This window comes from Bemisia tabaci, chromosome 6 (assembly GCF_918797505.1).
Source record: "Bemisia tabaci chromosome 6, PGI_BMITA_v3".
Taxonomy (NCBI): domain Eukaryota; kingdom Metazoa; phylum Arthropoda; class Insecta; order Hemiptera; family Aleyrodidae; genus Bemisia; species Bemisia tabaci.
In genome coordinates, this window is record NC_092798.1 from 25,272,398 (window position 1) to 25,295,080 (window position 22,683).

Sequence of the window (22,683 nt, forward strand, 5' to 3'; positions counted from 1 at the left end):
CCCCAACTTGATATGCAACTTTATGAAACTGCATGAGCTTAAAATTGTAGCAGATCACGGCGCATCTTGGCCTACTTATCTCATGACCGCGTCACAATTCTCCGTCTGAATCCCCCTCTTTAATTCCTTATCTCTGTGTTAAAGTTTATCATTTATTATTGCTAGATAGAATTGGCATTGGCTAGATTATGATTTTTTTCAACTTCCTTGTGTTAATGGTCACTATTATTTAGTGCAGAATTCATACTCTTAGTGACAATCACCTAATTTTTTAATCAGGGACGAAGCTTACTTGAGCATCAGTCCTCAAAATCATGGCTGAAGATTTACAAGCTAACCTGCAAAGTTACAAACTTCAACTTCAACAGGTACTAATTCCTAATTTTATTGACAAATAACTGACATCGATTCCTTTCGTACTGTCAATCCGAGCTCGCCTCCGCTGAAATAGGTATTTGATTCACTTATATCCCTCAAGAACTCCTCTTACTTTTGAGGTTAGTTCCGAACTGTAAGGGCGTGTAGCTGCCATCGTCAAGATTCTCCCTGACGATCATCGGTACATATGTTTTCCTTCTCTAAGCATTGATGTTGCTAAACTGTCGTAGACAGCATACCCAAAGCCTTCATCAGAGTTGCTGCAGTTCTGGTGCTGTGCTCAGATCCCTGTTTGAAACTTTCTTGTCTCTAACTCCTGTGGCTAGTGCGCAGAAATTGGTGATGACCCACGCACACAAATGCAGTCTACAGTGGTTTATTATCTGGAATGATAGGAACAACCTGCAGACCGTCATCTGAGACTGAATGAGTCACCATGCGGAAAGGAGTATGGTGGGTTTAAGCAACTAGGTAGCACTGTTCTCTTACCCTAGCTCTTGACGTACTTACTTAGGTTTTGTCTGAAATGATGCACTCTACGTTTTTGGCAAGGTCGAACACACATGCTAGTAATTGCATCAATGAAGTTAGAAATCTGGGCAGATTTTATCTTTTGAGCCAAAAAACGACAATAAAGGAAGTGCATGAATGAAAATCATTTGCAACAAAAAGAGTTCAACCTTTGAAAAAATGAGAGTAGGATTTAGTCGAAAAAAATGTTTATTTAATACAGAGAATGAGTGCTGTATCGAACGCAACATTCTTTTCGCAGGCAAGTCCTGTTTTTGTTTCTCCGAGAGTTGAAATTTTTTGGTTGAGAACGATTCTTTAGACCAGAAACATTGAATCACATAGACCGTGCATCCTGTGTTACGAAAGATGTGACAAATTTTATAAATTTGCATGGCTCAGCGGACCTAGCATGGATTGCATCAGTGAGTTCGTGTGTCCCCATTGCATACATCTGCACATGCGCAGTAGCTGCTCCAGTGAATTTTTGTCGGATTGTGAGGCTTTTTTTCTCGGTCAATAATTAGTTTGGAAAACTGAAACATTGCTGTTCGGTTGTAAAATTATATGTTCTAAAACTTTTCTTCTTAGGAATTTTGTCTGAAAATGGACTCAAAACGAGATATTCTGGAAAAACCGGGCGCGCAAATGATTTCTCCATTGCCTCTCTGCAGTCTCTTTGACAGCTTGGGACACAAGCTCTCTCCCCTTCCTTGCCCGCCCATCATGGGGCTCCGAGAAACATGTCTCGCTTCTCCCGTACGAAACCAAGCCGGACGCACGGTTAATGTGATTCAATGTCTTTGGTTTAGACTTATGCACAGGAGCTAACAGCCTATTTTTTGGCTACAAAGTAGTATGCCAAGATTTTTTACTTGATTAATGCGATTCATTGTGTGCCAGTTGGACAACGCCAAGAATCTGGGACAGATCATCTTTAAGTAGAATGCTGATCCAGAAGTCTGTTTGACTTCTAGAAAAAATGATTAAAAACTACAAACCCAATTTTTTTTCAGGTGACTGCTGCCTTAACCACCTCTCCCGATGATGAAGAATTGAACAAATTAAAACTAGATTTGGAAGAAGTTATCAATTTGACCACTGAATTGATTAAAGCTCAGCTTTTGGAAGAAGTTTCTGCAAAGACTGGCCAATGTAAGTTTTTATGTGGCTAGAATTTAAAACACCCCCAAGATTTCTCGAATTCCTTAATATTTTTCATTTAGACTGTACTTACTTAGATCCTTTGCTTAAAGTGTTGATCTATATTTTGAGAAGGTAATCGCACTTATAGCTGTACAAAATTGAACACTAGAAGATCAAAAATTTTCACTGTTTTAAATCTATCTAAGAGTTTTTGAAATGTCTATCTACTCCACAGAATCAGTTTTGATCAATCAGTATTTTCATTCTTCTCTGTGTAATATAATGATACTGTGAAAATTTCAAGCCGTGATGAAGGTTTGATCTTCTTTTAAAAAATGAAATACGAGTGGAGGTTATGAAACAATGCAATGGAGTTGCGCATTTTTGCAGTTTCACAGTCAATATATGATACCTATGAGGAAAATTTCATTTGTTTTGCTCATCTATCTATCAAGAAGCGTTTTATAGTATTGATGAGCTGATTCTGAGAGATTATGCTTCATGCTAAATTGTTGTTATTGTAATTTAAATTTGTTATTGACCTGTATTATGGCTGTAATTGCAGCTTTCACGTACAAGAATTTTAAAATAAAAATAAAATAAATAAATAAAATAAAAAATCTTAAGCTTTTAATTCAAGTCCTGCAATTTTTTTCATCACTTTTTCTCTTCTACCACAGCATTATCAGCTTCAGACGTTGATGTTGAAGATGTGGAAGCACTTGCAGCAGCAACCAAATCCCGACAGGACTGGAAACCTGGCGACAAGTGCCAAGCCCTATGGGTTGAAGATGGCCAGTAAGCATCCTTTCTCTTGTCTCTGCATAACAGCTTAACAGTAAATAACTGACTGAATGTAATTTTCGTAATAATTTGTGACCAGGCATAGGAAATGGAGACTCAAAAGTAAAAGAGACCAAATTAGAGATAAGTATACTATTGCCTAGAGGAGTTAATTCTGCACTGTTTCCTGGAAAGAACGCCCAAAACTTAATTTCTCCAGAGCATTTCAGAAATTGAAGTCGAAATATCGCGATTTCGAAAAAAATGCAGCCAAAGATAGAACTAACATGCTGATGCCTGTCTGACCTAGCTCATTTCATATGCTCATAACTTTGTTAAGTGATTTTCATCAAAAATGCCAAATCGACAATTTTGACCTGAATTAAATTTTTTCGTTCTCTTGGAAAATTTGGCCTCTCCTTTTAATTCTCCCCTCCTAAACACGGTCACATTTGTGGCAGTTGGTAACTTTCTTTTTCCTTTTCAATCAAACTGGTGCCAAAAAATAACGGTAAACATGTCTGTGCGGTATCAACAAATGACAATAGAGGCCTCAGGACCATACCAATGAATAACGCCGATTTAGTGTGTATGAGAAATTTAGGAATAGTAAAAGAAAGAAAATCATTCAAAATATTCTGAAATGTTGATTTCTGTTCATGATAATGAAATCTGCTAGAAAATTAACAACGTTGCTAGCTGCTTTGGAGACTGAGAGGGTTTTCTGTTTATTTCATCGTAAACATGAGTTTAAGCGTGCTCATTCTCTCAAAGGTGCCGATCAAACACATGATTCCACTGCCATGATTGTGTCTGAATCACTTTCATCTGTTTTTTCTATTCTTCCCATCTTGGAATTGTTTGAAATTTGTTTGATTTTTTCCAGATATTATGAAGCAGTTATTGAGTCTATCGAAGGGGAAGAGGTTTCTGTCATTTTCGATAGTTATGGGAAAAGTGCAGTTGTTACAACAATAGAATTCATCAAAGAATCAGCAAAAGCTCAAGAAAGTTCCAGTTCCTTTAAGTGAGTGTTGTTTTTTTTTTACCGGTCTAAAAAATTGAGCCTCCCCAAAGGTCCTTTTAAATTTTCAAATTTTACAATCCCAAAAATATATCATATGAAGGAATTTTCCTTCACCCAATGTTTCCCTGTCGGACATTCTAAGAGTTGTAACATCCCAAAATTAAATATGAGCCCTTTCTGGACATCCAATGGTTTGCCCTTGTAAAATTTAAGTTTTTCTTGAAGACGAGGAAGATATCTTCTCCTTTTCCCAAAGCAAGTGTAAAGAAGTTGATGTAAAATCCCCTCTGGATTTTTTAAATTTCAGGTGAATTAAAAGAGAATACTACGGGGGCATCTTCTCCCAAAATTTCAGCCCTCCAAAATATGTGGCAAGGGATGCGGGGGTTTAAAGTTGAAAAAACTGGTACCAAACATTACCTCATAACTTTTTTAAAAATCAAGATGTTGACATGCTGTTTGCTGAAGGAGCCCCCATATTAAGTAAGCTGTATAAAAATAATTCATGTTGCATACTTACCATGGCTAAAAGTTTGGAAAATCTGACACAGTCGGATTGAAGACTACATTTTATCTCACGTTCAGAGAAATATTAAAAACTATTGTTCCTTTTTTTCATCTAAAAATGGTTTGTAATTCTCCATACTATACTGATTATGAAATCTCCACCGGTAGTTTGTTCACAAGTAATGGCCAAATCATTTAAGAACACCACTTTTAGAGCTATTTGAAACCACATGCCACTATTCTTCACCCAAACAACAATAGCCGATGAGAGGTCTGGAACCTTCCTGTTGCCACGTCATGCCTGATTCTTCCGCTATTCTCGGCACTGAGGTGGTTTAAAACAAAATCCCAACAGAATCATTTTAATCTCATCTTAATCTAATATGAAAAGTCGCAGGTCATTAAAGATTTAATTTTCATGACGTTTTAACTCAGGCTAAATTTTCTTGCTTTCAGAAAACAGCCTGTGACGAAAATACGGGAGTACCAGAAAAAGAAAAAGCAGAAGAAACTACAAAGGTCCAAGCAAATCGAAGAGGAAAGAGAGCAAGAAAAAAATAAATGGCTTTCATTCAGTTCCAAAGTAAGTACAGTGAAACCTCGGTAACTCGGTTTCCATCGGGACCGAGGAAATTTACCGAGTTAAGCGGGTTACCGACTTAAGCGGACTGCCACTTTTCCTGCCGCGCTTTTTCAAATTTCGCGCCCTAAATTGGACAAACGCAAACGTGCGTTTAGAGTGACTCATAGGAGTGTTTTGGAGAGCCATTTGATCGAAGAGAATGGTACTAAATGCACTTGAAATTGCGTGTTGAAAGTGTCAGGGCATCATGAAGTCATCGGGTTAATCGTATGTTGGGGTGCCGCGGTACCCCATTGCGTATCACCCCCCGCGCACCCCACGCAGCATGCCGCGCGGTGATGCGCCGCGGCCACCCGCTATGGCGGGTCGTTGAACTGAAAATGCAACGTATCAATACTCACTAAAATCCCCGAAAAACTCTGCGGAAGATTCCCGGGGGGAGCGGGGAAGGGCAATGCAAGATGGTAGGGGGAGAGGGGCCGGTGCCGACTGGACCTGTCAACTCATCGATGCGTGAAATTGCTTAATTATGCATGCGTGTTTTCACACGCGATATCAGATATCCTATTCTCTACTGTTCTCATCTTTCGTGTCGTTATCGAGTGTTTTTGATTCCTTATCTCTCTATTTCCGATGTCGTTTCTCGCACTGCGCTGCGCTTTCTCGGAGATTCGCTCACCCTTCGTGGCGTAACTTGACCCGACCCGCACCGCGCACGGAAACACTACCTACGCTTGATCACGGGTGACGATCGAAGAAAAACAGGTCCAGATGGAAAAATTTCACCGAGTTAAGCGGGTTCAGAATCTGACCAAACCGAGATACCGAGACTTATTTAGCATTGTGTTATATGGGTGATAAACCGGGCGATTCTACCGACTAAAGCGGGTTACCAGCTTATCCGGGAACCGACTTACCGAGGTTTCACTGTATAACTTCACTCATTCTATTTTCTCTGAGGTATTTCGAATATATTAGTATGGCTGGGTATTACTTGAATTGGCACATGCAAAAACGTCCGATGTCCAAAAAACCAACTTTTGATAAACTGCAAAATACTGTGGGGGCCTTGGAATCGGTGTTTTGAAGAAAATCGAAGTATGTGTATCTTAGTACAGGGTTGTAGAAAAGGGTTACTACTGTTTTCCTTCTCAATTTTTACCCAGTGCTCAGTAATTTTAAAAAAAGGGCTCTGGACATCAGATGTTTTTGCATGAGTCGCAACAATCTGCTCCAAAATAACTATTTTTGATCCCTCAAAAAACCTTGAAAGTAGAGTAAAACATAATGTCAGGCTCCTATTGACACAAAAAAAAAATTCCACCCTTCTTCTAAGTTCCAATGAAAGTTATGTGACAGCGGAAAAAGAAAAATAATGGACATTGAACGTCTTGCATGATTTGAGATCACCCCTCAAGAAATGTATTCAGGACTGCCTAGAATGCATAAAATTGATTGTAATTTTATAAAGTAGGGTGTTTCAATGTTAAAGAAAATAAAATTTGAACTCTAAGACAAAAAACCTAGCAGGGCCTTGCCTGGGCCGGGAGAAACCCCAGAAACAGGTCAAATCCATCTACACACAGATGCGCCTACCCTCGAAGATGACGTTGAGCCCAAAATGTCAAAATCCAAATAAATGGACATCGGACTTTTTCGCTTGTGCCGATTCATTTAGTCTATCATGTATAGACTTTCTCATTCTCTAGAAGTAGAGTAATATTTGTTATCAAAAAAGTAAAAATGTCGATGAGAGTCGTAAGTAGTTGCGTCATTTTAGGCATTTTAAGATCCCCGAAGTGAAATAAAGTCGAACTTATGAAAAGTTTATGTATTTGTCTAACACATTCGATCGACTTAAATTTTCTGTGTACATATTTTTCAACTACTTGTCAAAATGTATAGTAATTTGGCATTGGAGACTATCTTTTTGGTACCTTAGTGTGTCTCAAATATTTTTAAGGTTCACCAAAATTTAGGTAAGAAGCAAAAACATGGAGATGGCCTTGATATATTTTTAGGCTCTGCATATAGCACATAAACTAATTATAGTTTTAATTGTTTTATTTTTAGGCTTCGAAAAAAGGAATAATGAAAAAGAGCATTTTTGCCTCACCAGACAATGTGAAAGGCCGAGTTGGAATAGGAACCTGCGGAGTCAGTGGCAAAGGAATGACTGATTACGTCCAGGCAGAAAAATACAAGCGAGGGACATGAAGGATCAGAGATGTCATTGTATTCACCTTGTTTTCAGCTTTAATTTGTTCAGAATTTGTTGTCTGTGCTCCGATGTTTTGGTTTATCTCTTGCATTACAAAACCACCCTGCCTCCTTTCACCCAAGAGTGCTCAACAGTTTTTGGTAGGGTCACAAAGTTTTTTGCACTGTAAATTTTTTGAAGCTCACTAATGATCAGCAAGAGGCCCTTTTGCGAGCAGAAAGATTCAGAAATGTGCGAAGAAAAAGTAAATAAATAAAATAAAATGGAAACTTCAAATACTAATTTTTCAATTTTGATCTTAAACTTAGGTAGGTAAGTAGTTCTGACTTTTAATTTACTCCATTCTTTTAAGTAGCTCGCCATGAAAAGTTATAGATTGTGTTTTAGCCTTCCTCTATAGATAATATTTCTTGATCCAGGAGAACAAAGCTGAAAACCCAATAGGGTGTGGAGTCAAAACTGTATTTACCATTTATCTCTGAATTAAATAATGATAGCATCATAAAGCTTGCTTTTGAACTGTCTCTCAGTCAGGTAAATCAATGTTTTCCCTTGCTCTTTTACTTACATCAATTTTTTGTACATAGTGGTATAAGTGTAAATGAATCAACTGTAAATATATTTGAACTGATTTTTTTTTTTTAGTTGGCTGTTACAATTATTTTTTTTTGAGTTTCCATCAAAAGCACAGTTTACCCCTAGGACAATCTAAGTGTTATGGCATATCTAGAGTAGAAACTCAAAACATCACCAGGTGTCACTAAGATAGTGTGATAGACAGAATCCACCCAGTCGAACTGTTCATTGTGGCTCTTCTGTAGAAAATGCCCACTTCTGATATTCAACCCTACGTGTTGCACTTCCCCTCCAGTTAGGATAGGTTTTGTTCGTGACCGTAAATACTGAAGCAAAATCTTAAAAAATGAATCTACAAATATTAGCCTTGGATGGAACCTGTCCTAACTGGAGGGAAAATGAAATACTCAGGATCAAATAAAGATTTGAAAATCAGAGGCGGGCATTTTCTACCCAAGAGCCACAACAAAAAATTTGACTATTTGGACCGAGCTTCATGCATAACCTCAGCAACAACTGATGGCATCTTCTACTCAAGACTCCTACAGAGTTTTTTTAAAAACTACTTTCAGCCGAGATGAATCCTATTTGGCAAATAAGTTTCTCAAAAGATCGACCATCTAGACTGAGCCTGATGCCTCTTACTGAAAAAGCAACTTAATTGACTCTCAATGATGTACGAGAAAGAATCTATAAAAAAGGCGGTTTTATACCCTCCAACTGTTTAGCCAGCCTGTTACTCTTCGTGCTGGAAAGTGCAAAAATCCAAGTTTTCCAACTCAATACTATCCAGAAACGATATAAAAACTATGTACTCAGTACAAGTAAATTTCTTGAACAATTTCTTCATATTTATTTATGGTCTCCAAGAAAGGTCGAAAATTTTAAAGGTGATTTCAGTTCTGTGCACACCGACCAAATTTGTTTGCCCATAAAACCAGTTAATAAGGGAACCTCCTCAACATGACGTTTTTCTTGAAAAATGAACCTTGAGTGATACTGCCAGAGACTAATTCATATTGACAATAAAATAGATCTAGTGTTGAGAAAAATGTAATTTTACGCAAATGGCTGATTTTTGCTAATGCTAAGATGCCAAAGCTGGTTTGCATGTATGCAAACAGGAAAAACCAAATTTTTCCAATTATTTCAGAAAAATACCTGTTGATTAAGGATGCAAAAATAATAAAAATTAGATTTATTATTTATGTACAGAAAAATATAAGCCCTCTTGTAAGTTGTAACAATGGAAAGTTCATTCTTTGTACACGTTCATAACTACATATTTACAATATGGCAAATACACCGGGCACAATCATTATTCACTATAGGACGTGCAGAAAATATTTTTCACATGGAACTTGATGGACACATTTGTTGAGGCGACAGAATTTTTGAACGACAGCTACTACTCTACCTCTCGGTTTGTGCTACGGCCACTCTTTATCTGACAAAAATACATACAAAGTACTGCTACATGTATTCAACCAGAATTTATAAAAAATAATTTCTAAGGCCCAGCTTGATTTTCATTCTTTCCTTTCCTTTTTACTATCCTATAAAAAATAATTTCTAAGGCCCAGCTTGATTTTCATTCTTTCCTTTCCTTTTTACTATCCTAACCAGAGATGAAAGATGACATTCAAAAGTTTACAAAATTTTATAACTGATAAAACAAAAAACTTGCATCCAAAATTGCTTTAAGTGAAAATTCCGAGCTGCCTCACTGAACAGTGCACGAAAAGCTCATGAAATAAAGCAAATTTTTAAGTCTCGCCTTCCACTATGGTATAAGTCTTTGGCACATTCCTAACAAGCAAGACTGAGCTGTAAATAGCACACAAATAAAATCTTTGGGGCGAGATTTGAAAACTCAATTCCGCTACAGAGAACTCAATTGAGTTGAGAATCAGAATTAGTGACAGGTGGAGCATCATCTGTGGGGCTACCTGATGCAAGGGACTTATTCCTAAGTTCAAAGACTTGTTGTATTGCTTTGCGGAAACATAAAAAGTTATAGTCGATCACACCTGAAAAAAACCAAACGAAAATTATTAGAATGATGCAAACACCAATTGATAACAACAATTGAATATCTCCTCCTAAATTTTTAAATACATCAAAAGGCCTCCAATTAATTGTGGTGAGAACACATCTTTAAGTGCGTTTCCTGGTGGTTGTCGACCACTCCAAAATTCCCAGACCGAGAGTAAAGTATTAACCCTAGTCTGCCTGAGCCTCTGAACCAACGAGAAAGCCTGAGCGGGGTCAATTTGACCCAGCTGAAAATCAATTAGTTCATGTTTTTGTTAATATCAGTGTTATAACCTTACAGGCCTTAACCATAAAGCATATCTAAGTTTGAAAAAACACGGCGCAGGGTATGCAACCATTTTATCATACACATGTTGCCATGTTGTTCTCAGCATGAGAAAAAAAAAGCAAAGGGCTACTAAATACTGAAAACGAAAAAAATCTGAAAAATTTTGCTTGTTTTATAAGTTTCTGAAAAAAATTAAAAAGAGAAAAATGAATACACCTTCAAAGTAAGCTTTTGTGATGCTAAATGGTAAAATAAATGTTATAAGGATGTCTGACCCGCACAGGCTTTCTGGGGGTACTCATGAATTTTTTGATCTCTCATGCACATTTTTTTTTTTTTTTCCCTGTCAAAATCGTGTCCTAGATGTTTTTGTAGAGCTATTTGTGAAGGACAAAAAATTTCGTGCACACCACGAGAAATGGCAAAGAGTTGAAACTCCTGTGGGGTCAATCTGACCCCACTCAGGCAGACTAGGGTTAAGTAAGCGAGTTCTTATCTTTCTTGAAAACAACATGCAATCGCCGAGCCAAAGCGCTGTAATTGAGGTCATCATATTTTCATACTGCAAAGACTGTCACAGTAACGTTTAGTATGCAATTTGACTTAAGTAGATAATGGTTTTCTGGGAGGGGGAGGTTTGAGTTTATGCATTGAAAAATGTTAATATTTTTGATACGAGTTACTTTCAGTAATTTTTGTTCTACAAATGGTGCTCTACGTGAAATTTTGATGAAAGAATACATATATCAAAATGCTTAAACTCGCACTTTGTCTAGTAGTCCATTGCAACTCCTTTTGAAACGATCAAAAGAAAAATTTGTGACAGATTTGAATGTTAGTTTACTGGGGAAGAGTGCTTTCAAGTAGAGAGAAAACTACTTGGTTCCCGACATTTAAGTTGTCTTCTTTTCCTCTTCAGCAGTATTCTGCCTTCCTCAAGCGCTGAATACGCTTGGAAATCCGGCTTCGGTGCCTAAAAATTGGGGGAGCTAGGCCATCATGGCGCCTGAAAAAGTTGATGTGCCACATCGAGTTTTTCGAACTTGCAATTTCATGCGCACCATGATGCGTATGCAAAAAATTAATTTGGCACCTAAAAAATTGTGATTGGTTCCTAAAGACTGGGCTTTCCCGCCAAGATGGCTCCTAAAACTTTAGGGAGAAGGCAAAACACTACTCCTTAGCTTCATTTCTTGCAGCACAGAAAGGAGATTTATCAATGAATTAGGGTCGCCATTAGATCATGATTTACCTTGCTTTTCAAAGTTGTCTTCTCGTAGGATGCAAACTAAAGCTAAGCATGTGCTCACTTCTCTTAAGTACAAAACGGTGCTATTGTTCAACTTAATTAAGCTGAAACTTTGACTGTCAAAGGCAGTTGAATCACAGTCATCTTGAACTCTGAAATCAACAACAAAAATTCACCGAAAGAATTATTCACTTTGAAGAACCTATCATTGGAAATAAGAGTGTCTCTTAAAGTGAAAAAAAGGTAATTTGATAGAGCCAACAATGCTTTTTTGTAAGGAATTTGTCAACTTTCAATGGTCTCTAATGGGAATATCAGAAAGTCCTCCACAAGAATGAAACTGTATGATACCAAATTATTATTTGTTGCCATATGTGAAGATAGAGCTTATGTGAGCATTCCAAAACGATAGAAAATATGAGGTCACTAAGGGACAAATTATTTGAGATGCACCGGAGACTTCTATGTGTAAGATTGATCAGTTTGTTTCGCGCAATCAAAGGAGCATGAATTGGGAAAGAGACTGCATAGAGGAGATAAATAAGTCTCCTCATATTAAAAAAAAAATATTAAAATATTGGCGAATTTCCAGGAGGAAAAACTTAATTAATTGAACAATGGAAAGAGATTACATTATTTCAGCGGTAAATTTCAAGCGCTTGACAAGGTAACACAATTTTTTTTAAGTAAATAAGGTTTTATTTTTCGAATTCTTCTTTCCAAACAAGTTATTTACTTACTTTGAACAAAGCAATAAGTTTCAAAGATATTTAAAAGAGTCTTGAAAGTAACATGAAGAAGGCGAATTGAAACCCGTTAGCTTCGGTGTTTCGGTCGGGGACAAAAAAATAACTTCAGAACTTCATTCTTTCAGTCTTCTTGTTTCAAAGAGGGAAGGCTGCAATTTAATCAAAGCTAAGATTTTTAAAACTAAGCAATGAAATAAAAGCATAACAATAAAACTAACCCATAAATTCCTGAGACGTCAATTACCACATCTATCATATCACAACAAAGTTGGTAACTTTGCATATCTACCGGCGAGGAGTCGGTCGCAATATATATCTTTGAGACTACATCAAATAAAAACGCCTTCTCTATAGCTGAGTTCTGAAAAGAGAAAATGATAGTAAGATCAATTAAATACTGAACTTAAGGATTTAAACTCAAATTTTCTAGAAAGATGAGGCTGAATTGCTCATATTTAAACAGACCCATCAACATTGGAAACTTTCAAAAGAAGACATACCTACATGTAAAAACAGACGCATAGAAAAAACTGGAGGTCACAGGAAGCACAAATATGAGAGGAAATAACTCGCTCAAGACTCCATTGAAAACCAGTTCAGAGCCAATGCCGCATTTCCGACTCTACTTACTGGATGAGAACTTCAGGAAAAACTCTATCTGCTCTAGGTTGAGTCGTATCCTTTTACTTCTTTGCTCTCCATTCATGGGAGCTTTTCATCATAAGATCTATTCTAAACTAGCCTCCAAAATAAAATATATCTATAAAACAACCAGGTTCTTTCTTAATTCCCTTAATGCATTTAGGCAGGCTCCTCTCCTATGAATACATCTGATTAAATTTCCTCCTCCCTTTCCCCTAATGATTTTTTAGCATAAAATAAGAGTAGAAAAATTGAGTCAAAGACTCTTATAATGCAGCCATGTATTCTGAGCAGGTTCACTGGACCCAGGAAAGTTATGCTCACAGAGTATTTCAGAAATTAGTCTTACACAACTTGAAAAATTGGTTTGGTGATTGGCAGATCTAGATCTAGTAGTTATGTTTCACTACCATGTGAATTAATTCATTTCTACATAACCCATAATCTTGCATTTTTTTTCATATCACTGCTAATACTTGCCAACCAGTCGCTTATCATTTCCTTTTTTTCCCTTAAAATTTCATCTAACCAACTTTTACCCATGAAAAATTGTTCGAATACATTGTCCAGGCTTAATTCATTTTTTTCTTACACTTATACTTTTTTTTTGAGATTCAAAGCCTTTGTTTCCTGCTCCACCATGATTTGGAGCTGAGTAAAAATATGCACAGACACACATGCGCGGAGCTGATTAGACACATCTGCTCCAAAAGTAAAATGATTTGTCAAAATGCGAAATTAATTACTTACGGAAATTAAAATATTCAAAAGGTTCTCTAAGGCTGGTAACTGAGGTATTAATTTCTGCACAACTTTACTGAAGGCTTCAAATATGCTATGGTCATAAATTGAAGTTAAGTAGAAGCTTAAATGGATTGAGTCTATTCCTGAAAGTTATATTTCAAAAGATATGTTAGACGTATCAAAACTACGCTCACACACACTTCACATAACTTGACATCACACTTCATTTCTGATAGACACATATAATGATCTCTCATTACTTCTCTGGACCAGGTACGAATTTAAGCATTCATATATATGTTCCCTCTTCAAAATCTCATACAGAACACAATTTGCGAAAGGAAAGTTACTGAAGTATATTCCCAACCTAGATATTAAAGTTTTTAATTAGCATTGGTTACACAAAATTTAAATTTCCTGCTCACAAGAAAAACCAAAGTTTACTTGAATCAAATCGTACACTAAAATGGTTACGGCAGGCTTCTTAATAAGCAATATTCCTTTCTCACTCTGTGCTGTTCAAAATATAAACAACATGCGAAAGCAGAGCCAAAGATCCAATATTGAGGTTGTCATATTTCTATGCTGCGGAGACAATCATGAAAACGTTGAAATTGCGATTTGATTCGAGTAGATTATGGTTTTGTTTCTGAGCAGGAAGTTTAAATGAAGGCACTGCATAACTTAGATGTTTGATCGGAGATGCTTTCAGCAATTATTGTCTTACAAGTTACGTTCTACAGGTCTTGCTGAATTTTAAAGTGAGAATTCCTCAAATTCTGAATGACACCTGTGTTTCTCACTAAGCTTTTAAACCCCATTCATACGGTCAAATTTTTCGTTCAACTTTTCTTCCACTTTTGTAGGATGAAAAGTCAAATCATGTGATACTGGCACAAGAGCACATCAATCGGATGAAAAGTTGAACAAAAACTTGAGTTTTTTTTACCAACATTACGCTGTAGCTTCATGAACAAGAAGCTGGTGGAAATATCTGAATGCCAATGTCCGATGTCAATGTGACAATATCACCTGACAATGGTAATTGAGTAAGATTTTTTTGCATTCAATTCCCCCATTAGACTTCACGTCCATTTTTGTCGGATGAAAAGTTGAACTATCAAAATAGAGCTTTACAACACTAAAATATTACTGATTTTTATTCTCAAAACTTAGAAAAGAGAACAGTGAGCACCAATTTTCAATAGCAAAGAAAGGCCATCCACCAACAAGTTTTGTCATTTTTTTGAAGGGTATACTTCTATGACACTTTCTTGAACATTTGATTAAAAGATAAGGATCCAAAAAAAATTTCTGCATACTTATGATCATTTGAAAAATCACACATAAGTTACATAAAAATGACTACAGCAATACTGCCTAAATCAGAATTTTGATTTTTCACACAGCCAAAGATTGCATTTCTCCAAGTGCTAATATTATTACCACAGGCAGATATTGTCTACACTTTCCACCATCTCTGGTAGTCTTTCCTGTCATTTTGATGAGTTTTGCCCCTATGAAATATGAAAATGATGGAAAATTACCAGCATCTTGTAGGTCATCGTTTGAACGCTGATTGATGTCCCTCTGGACATCCATTTTGTTGTCCTCAGTCAAGCCATCCACTTTATGAATGAAAACTTCACACTTGATGTTCGGGTTTATTTTGTGAGCTTTTGTGACTGTTATATGTAGCTTGTTTAATGCTTCAGTCAGATCATCCTGAGACAAAACATTATAATCTGTTTGAGATTTAATCTTAGTAGCACGATAAGCATTATAAGCAACGAGTACTACATAAGCTTCTCTCAAAATATTAAAAGGATCATTGGCAGGATTATTAAATATCTAATATAGTTAAGGCCAAAAATCTTAAAATAAGATATTGAGCTTTTTTTACACGACTAAAACTTTGAAAAAGCTAAAAATATGTGCATTGACTTCACAGGTCCCAAATAAATATTTATGATAGTTTCAGAATTGCAGACTCATTTTCAGTTGCATTGCGTCACTTTTAAATTATTTCTACCTCTGTGACATCACTTTTCATACAGAACTCATGTTTTTATGAGTGGAAAACAACATTCAAATTAGATGAAGAAAAATTATGTTAGATTACCTGGGCATCGATAACGAATACTAAGACTCCACATCCACCAAACATGTTATCTAAATCTAGGCTCGGGTCAAAAAAATTAATTTGCCCCGGAAAATCCCAGATTTGAAACTGAACAAAAGAGGAATTCGAGATATCTTCTTTGACAATCTTATTCGTGCTTTCCAGGAAAAGCGTTTCATTGGGGGACATTTTCTGAAAAACAACTTTGAGGATAGATGATTTGCCACTCCTAAAAAAACAAAAAAAACACACACATTTAAGGTCATTCATCCTAAGTATTTACTGCTTAACACAGTACTCTTCCTTCTGCGCGTAGGTCTAGACAAAAAGAAAAAAGCTGGTGATTTGAAATTATTTATTCATACTTTTCGGAAAAAGTCTGAAAATGATCTCAGTTTTTTACCTACTCCCACCAAATGGTAGAATCCCGCCATTAACTCGTTAACATTAACCGTTTATTTTACGTCTAAAAAGATCGAGAAATTATTATACCTGTGTCTAATGGGCTATTCCCTTGTAATTTTTGCTATTGGAGCCAAAACTGTACTCTTACAACTATATTCTTTCTCCTTACCCATCAACTTTTTTGAGAATAGAATTTTTCAAAAAATGTTTTATTTGAGTGCCAAAAAACTCTTATAATTAGAAAATCCTATTTTCCTGGAAATTGGTGGGTGCGGTAGAAAAAAAAGTGAAAACTACAGTAATTTTTGGCAGCAGTAAAAAGTAAATTAGAGTACCTAGCCCCGTTGGGCCCCCAGTATTTAGGGACCATTAGAGTTGTTTTAGGAGCCAAAATGATTTTTTTGTGAGATTATAAATGATTAGTATCAGATGTATTCTTGCACTTTAGAATCAGGTTTTTTGGGACTAATGACAATTTTTTTAGCTTTTCTACATCTAACTGAATCCTTTATATGGGACTTTCATGGATTTTAGTATCAAGTAAAGAAGTTTGTCTCCAGTTCCAGCGGTTTCACCGCTAACTCTCCCTAAATAGTAGGGCACCAACTTTGGGCTAGGATTTTACTTATTTAGGTGTCGACAAAGAATATTAAGGCGCATAGAGTCTGTTGGATTTGAACACCACTGATCATTATCTCGCAATAGACTTAACCTCTGATCAGGGTCTAGGCTTAATCCCCTTTACAGATACATCTGAACTAAATGATTCTAAATTAAGTAAAGAAGAAATTGAAAAAAATGAGGGAAAATTAAACCTTCTCAGTCCCATGAGTAGAATTCTCGGCTTTTGCTCAGGTCTAGCAGTACCAACTTCATCATTGTCAAAATAACCAAAATCTTTGGAGAAAGATCCAACATTATAAGTTGGTCCATATTGGTCCTCTTCATCCTGATCAAAAGACTGTCAACAAACAAATGGAATAAAAATTATTTGTTCTTCGAGGGAAATTCACCTCAATATGTGTTTCAATCTATTTAGTTACATTGATACAAACTGTAATTAAACTGAACTGAGGAGTTGAGGTGATTTGACGGTTGCCATTTTTTGCGTCAGGGCGACATGCGATATATCGCTTCAATTCGTTCCATAATTTCAGCTACTTGTCATTTTTTTTTAATTTTGAGATTGCACCTCTGTTGTCATGAGACTAAAAAATTCATGTACCAAATTTGACAAAGAAATTCAACGTAATAAAGGCAGGATTTTTTTAGAGGAAAAATATCCCATTCGATACTGATATCGAAACTGCACTTGAATGCGATATTTTTCCTCTGAAAAAACCCTGCCTTAAATACGTTGAATTTCATTGCCAAATTTGGTACATGAATTCTTTAGTCTCATGAAGTCATGACAACAGAAGTGCAAACTCACAATTCGAAAAAATGACTGGTAGCTGAAATTATGGAACGAATTGATGCGATATATCGCATGTCGCTCTGACACAAAAAATGCCAACCATCAAATCACCTTAATCTGAAATGACTCAGTTTTGCTCATCGAAGAATCATGTTATGATGGTTTCAGCTTACAGGATGGCAATTACTATTGAGATCTGTCTAAACCTCAAATTTTTACGTCCAATGTTGACAGAGATATTCCAGATGAAAAAACTTATGATGTCATCTGCCGCGGTAGCACATAACATGGTTTCTTTCATCTTGCTAAAATCGATCGGTGGTACACGCTTAAATGAGCTGGTTGCTCAAATTAAGACAAAGAAGAAACCAAGATAAAAGAAATGAGGGGCTTATAGGACAAGGCACATGAGTTCAGCTTTTGCTATTTCGAGAAATGCGTGTTTGAAATTTCGAAATTACATGGATCCTTATGGCGGTAAGAAAGTTCAAACTGTTTAGAAATTGGAATTTGGGAGCGAATTCTTCACAGAATATGCTGAAAGACTAGTTTTACTTGGAATCGTTAATATCTCAAACAGTGATCCCAAGCGTACAGATTTATCCGTACCGCGCGGTCATTCCCTATACTGGCACAGACCGCGTACGGACCAGAACCTTATGGGAAAACGCTTTCCTATCTTATTTAGTCTGTACGCGTGACGTCACAGAATGATGCTCAGCCAATAGCAGCACAGAGAGCGGTAGAGCGTACGGATCTCGCACACGGAGCACTCGGGAACACTGATCTCAAATTTTAAGAAACTGCACTTGTACCCCTTATCTCCCAAGCCTCTCAAATTGTGGTATGCGTAGATGGTATCATGGTATGCATGCCATAGATGATGTCATATGCTGTGTTTTTCAATTTGCAGTACCTCTATTAGTAGTGGATGTAAAAACTTGACTTTCGGGCTTAATACTGTTAGCTCCCTGTTAGTGTCAGCGGTCAAAAGAAGATTCGGTGCCAAGCACAACTGACAAACTCTTGGCTGAAAGCTAATGAGTCTTGAGTGACGGAGGTGGTAGAGAGCATCCAACAGAATGTGCTGTTACAAGCTGTTCCGAATTGTTGTGGCCAAAATAATGCGTTTTAACATGAAGGAGAATCTTCTACCATCTTGCGGTGAAGCGTTTAAATTCAATGTCCAGTTAACTCTGACCGTATTGAAGTAAACCATCTTATATGTGGGCTGGAGGAAAAACGAGTTTCATGTTACCCATGGAGAAAGAAGCGAAAGGAGATGTTAATTTCTCTGGCTTGAGTTTGGACGGAGAAAATTGAGAAAACGGAGACACTTTGACTCACCATTATGGATAAATATTTTCACTCAGTAGTGCAATACAATGTGCTATAATGACGGATAGGGGAGAGCATTCATAAAATTTTAGTTTGTGATACATAAACTTTAAGCTGAAATTAAATTCTCAAGTGCTAGAGTGCTACTTGCTACTTGCCACAATAATAGTGTAAATTTTATAACCTCACTTTGATAAACAATTCGTTGTCTCATCAAATTCACCAAAATTTCAAAATAAAATGTGCCGAAACACCAACATCCATCAAGATATTTGAGGTTATGTTTATATTTACGTTTTCTTGACCAGTTGTTTTCACGTTATCACTGACGCAACTTTTTTTGCATTTGTAAGCGTGTTTGCAGCAATAAAAGTGTCTCTCTAGCAGCGAAAATTTATCATATATTCATCTTAAAATTCGCTGCAGTTACTCCTTAAAGTTGTCACTATGTATTTAGGTGAAATTAGTTGACTGGTAGTCCATCAAGTCAAGTAACTTTCCAAGGAAGTAATCACTTCGATCAATGTGAATTGAAACTTACACTACACAGATGGGTTTTAAAGGTTTTAGTGCTTTTATGAAGAAAAAGAAGTCATACTTCAATGACATCAAACTTCATTCATCAAAGTTGGTTGTGGACGGAAACAACATTGCAAGTGTCTTATATCGTCAAGCATCGCAAACCAATTTTATATATAATGGAGATTATGATACTTTTGCACAATGCGTGCGTGGTTTTTTCTCCAAACTTCTGGACCTAAAACTTGAACTTTTTGTGATATTAGATGGAGGTTATGAGCTGAGGAAATTAAATGCTATTCAAGCAAGGTTATCACATAGTACCCGAGACATCAGTCGCCTTCGCAAAGAGAAAAACTCGGATCCATTTTTGCCCTTATTAATCATGGAAGCATTCAAAGAAGTCTTGCTAAGTATGAAAATCAAATTTGCCCAGAGCAGGTATGAAGCAGATTCAGACATAGTCGCAGTTGCAAGGTATTTCAACTGCCCTATTTTGAGTTCAGATTCAGACTATTACTTCTCTGACGCTAAGTTCATACCATTTACATCTCTGAACTTTTCTGTCACCTGCAAGCCTGAAGCAAAGGTTCAAGGTGCCTGCAAATTATTTCTGATTGACTCATTTCTGTCAGATTATGGAGGCTTACCTGACAAATCTTTTTTATCATTGCTAGCTTTGCTACTTGGGGATTACATGGAAATCAAACATTTCAAGAAGTTGTACTTATCCTTGTTGGAAAATGATGATGAAAAGAAAAACTTTAAACTAACTGATTATGATCAAATATTGAAAATACTATTTACCTGGTTTTGGCAACTTGAGTCTTTGGAAGCCGCTTCTGTGAAGGTAAGCTTTTGTTCCAACTTATTAAGACTTTAAATTGACACCTCTGATGCCATGGGGCAGTCTATTCTATTAAAAAAAATTGTCACTTTCAATGGAATATAAAACAGTAAATGGATCTTAAATTCCTGTCCTGGCTCAACAGATCATCACCTTCCAGGCAAAGTATCACAAGCGCAATGCGACGTTTAAAAATTTCCGCCGCCATTTTATTTCTTTACTGAGAAATTGTTGGTTGAATCTGTTTGGAAATTTCACTAAATTTTATCGGCAGCACAAAGAAAATTCAGTGAAATTTTCGGACAGTTTCGTCGAACAATTTCTCTGTAAAAAAATAAAATGGCAGCGGAAATTTTTAAACGTCGCATGGCGCTTGTGATACTTTGCCTGGAAGGTGACGAGATGCACTTGTGATCGACAACGGAGACTCATCGCTGAGAGTACCTGGTGAATTACCGGCCATTCAACTGAAAGCTAACTACTGTCTTGGTGACTGAAAATTCAAGCTCAGCTCATTTTTTTTAAATTGCTCATATTCATAACAGTCTGTCTACAATTTATTCAAGGCGGATAAAGAATGGTGGTCGCATTTCGTACCCTCTGGACGTCACACGGTATCGGGTACATGGGCCGGCCGAGGCCGGGGAGACCGGCTCAACCTCGGATTGCGCGGCAAAACCCATACCCTCCTGACGTCACAACACTTCAAGATGGCAGCCAAAATCAAACTGCGACCACCATTCTTAATCCGCCTTGCAATTTTTTGTTTACCTCCTGCCAGGCACAAAGGCAGTAGGGGTGCAATATGTGCCTGCTCACAGGATCCGTGAATCATGAGGATCAATGAAGTCACATTTTGAGTTGCTGATACTTTGTTGTCATTGCCTTCCAACATGGGCATATTAAAGAGGAAAAATGACAAAGCCAATCAATCATTTAACTTTATACCTCCTAAGTCTTTCCTTGTCCACTCAAAGAACAGACACTACTCCACTCGAAGGTTCTCTAAGGAAATATTGCTGAAGTCTACTAAGTGCGTTAGCCAGAAGTAAACAACTGCTAACGTTTCTAAAGCAAGTTCCATATAGCTTTTATTGAAGTTAAACAAATTATGCCATGTTGCCATCTAGAACACTGATGACTTTTGCCATTTCTTGTTGTTTAATACAAAATTATTTCTTCTGTTACAGATTGAAGAGAGTGTTCCTGTACAATTCAAACGTTTTGTAAGGAAGCAGTTGCAACATGTGACAAACTGTCATAAAGATTTGACATCGAGTCAAATCCTAGATTTTTTTTGCAGCTTCAGTCGCTCTCCATGTGAAAAAGAATTGTGTTCTCGCTTTGATTTTCTACACCTAGATGGTGGTTCAGACAAGCCAAAAGATTGTAATTCAATTGAACTGATGAATTGTTTATCTCCCTCAGGAAAATACATAGAATTGCCAAAATGGTTTCTTGACATGGAATTAAAAGGATTATTTTCTCGGCATGTCTCCAATATAATCAATTTGAGAACTGTCTTGCTGTGGACACAGTTAGAATCTTTTGATTTACCCTCTGTACATGTTATTAGTTTTCCGATTTTGAGAATCATTGCTGGTATTTTACTTGGCACTAGTAAAAGAAAAAAATCAGCCCCACTAACTTGTTATGTAAGATCTACAGCAAGCTGTGATGTAGCCATAGAAACTCTCATCCCACTTTATCCTTCAAACTCACTTTTACTAAACAATTTACCAAATTCACCACTTAAATCCCGAAAATTAATATTACTGAATGCTTTAAAAGTCCCTAATTTTGATGATGAAAATATTCCTCTTGAATGGGCTGTCTTCTTTCTAATACTTATTTTTTTGCTAAAAAATAGTGGACTAACCGTTAGTCAGAAGCCTTCTTATTTTGGGGCTTACATTTTGTCCTTTTTATTGTTAAACCTGGCAGATGAATACCAAATCTCTGACCACTATAATAATGTTCGAGCACAAGAAGCTAATAAAATTGAACCAAATGGGAAGGTTTATTTGGATCAAAATTACTCAGTTCACTCACCTAGTGAAAGTAATGCAATAACATCGCTCAAACAGCTTTGGCAAGAAACTCATAATGCTCCACACCTTCAATCTAATGCACTTGAAAGTTTTAAACAAATCCTTAGTTCTGAAGCTTCACAAAACATGATTGACAGACATATCACTCATTACTATGCAGAACTTCAATCTGTTTTCCAATTTGTCACAACTTTAAATGCTGTTCTCAATTTCCCTTACCCACAACCGTTGTTATCAAAGTCCCTCTCAGGTACCTTAATTTATAAACTGATCATAAAGATGAAGAAGTCCACATCCGCGTCAGATCTGATGGATTCATTGCACATTGATTCTCTTATAAAAGACTTGTTCTATGCTAGTGTAAGATTTGTAGAAGATCTCTCCTCTTGTAGTTTAACCAATGTTAATCTTTGTATTGCATCTTGACACATAAAGTACATCAAAGTTTTGTAAAGAATCAAAGAATTAAACCTGGAAAGGAGGAAAAATAAACATAATCAAAGAATTGTATATGTTATTTTCTCTCAACAGGGAGCATTTTCATAT

The 22,683-nt window shown here is 36.6% G+C and overlaps 3 protein-coding genes across 3 annotated transcripts; 2 read left to right on the plus strand and 1 right to left on the minus strand.

Annotated features, from left to right (window-relative positions):
* The first annotated feature begins 126 nt into the window (after positions 1 to 126).
* Positions 127 to 7,799, plus strand: Spf30 (Splicing factor 30). The gene is made up of 6 exons (XM_019059173.2): positions 127 to 368; positions 1,905 to 2,043; positions 2,715 to 2,832; positions 3,704 to 3,844; positions 4,808 to 4,934; positions 7,008 to 7,799. The coding sequence occupies exons 1-6, from the start codon at positions 315 to 317 to the stop codon at positions 7,149 to 7,151; spliced, it is 723 nt and encodes a 240-aa protein (XP_018914718.1). The 5' UTR covers positions 127 to 314; the 3' UTR covers positions 7,152 to 7,799.
* A 1,115-nt stretch (positions 7,800 to 8,914) lies between these two features.
* RagC-D (Ras-related GTP binding C/D) lies at positions 8,915 to 18,885 on the minus strand. The gene is made up of 8 exons (XM_019059170.2): positions 18,730 to 18,885; positions 16,781 to 16,926; positions 15,561 to 15,789; positions 14,986 to 15,163; positions 13,445 to 13,581; positions 12,271 to 12,413; positions 11,307 to 11,455; positions 8,915 to 9,761 (listed from the first exon to the last, which is right to left on the minus strand). Exons 1-8 carry the CDS (start codon positions 18,730 to 18,732, stop codon positions 9,625 to 9,627), a joined length of 1,122 nt encoding a protein of 373 aa, XP_018914715.1. The 5' UTR covers positions 18,733 to 18,885; the 3' UTR covers positions 8,915 to 9,624.
* Positions 18,886 to 19,022: 137 nt separating this feature from the next.
* LOC109042432 (single-strand DNA endonuclease ASTE1) lies at positions 19,023 to 22,647 on the plus strand. The gene is made up of 2 exons (XM_019059167.2): positions 19,023 to 20,089; positions 21,277 to 22,647. Exons 1-2 carry the CDS (start codon positions 19,271 to 19,273, stop codon positions 22,561 to 22,563), a joined length of 2,106 nt encoding a protein of 701 aa, XP_018914712.2. The 5' UTR covers positions 19,023 to 19,270; the 3' UTR covers positions 22,564 to 22,647.
* The last annotated feature ends 36 nt before the right edge of the window (positions 22,648 to 22,683 follow it).

What these genes read in the sequence shown, in the direction of transcription:
- LOC109042432 (XM_019059167.2), top strand. Translation starts at nt 19,271, where the DNA reads ATGGGTTTTAAAGGTTTTAGTGCTTTTATGAAGAAAAAGAAGTCATAC. An exon ending in TGGAAGCCGCTTCTGTGAAG is followed by an intron (nt 20,090 to 21,276) that starts GTAAGCTTTTGT and finishes CTTCTGTTACAG; the next exon opens with ATTGAAGAGAGTGTTCCTGT.
- RagC-D (XM_019059170.2), bottom strand. An exon ending in TATTCGTTATCGATGCCCAG is followed by an intron (nt 15,164 to 15,560) that starts GTAATCTAACAT and finishes GTTTTGTCTCAG; the next exon opens with GATGATCTGACTGAAGCATT. An exon ending in CGATGACCTACAAGATGCTG is followed by an intron (nt 13,582 to 14,985) that starts GTAATTTTCCAT and finishes TATAACTTTCAG; the next exon opens with GAATAGACTCAATCCATTTA.
- Spf30 (XM_019059173.2), top strand. Translation starts at nt 315, where the DNA reads ATGGCTGAAGATTTACAAGCTAACCTGCAAAGTTACAAACTTCAACTT. An exon ending in TTCTGCAAAGACTGGCCAAT is followed by an intron (nt 2,044 to 2,714) that starts GTAAGTTTTTAT and finishes CTTCTACCACAG; the next exon opens with CATTATCAGCTTCAGACGTT. An exon ending in GGCTTTCATTCAGTTCCAAA is followed by an intron (nt 4,935 to 7,007) that starts GTAAGTACAGTG and finishes TTTTATTTTTAG; the next exon opens with GCTTCGAAAAAAGGAATAAT.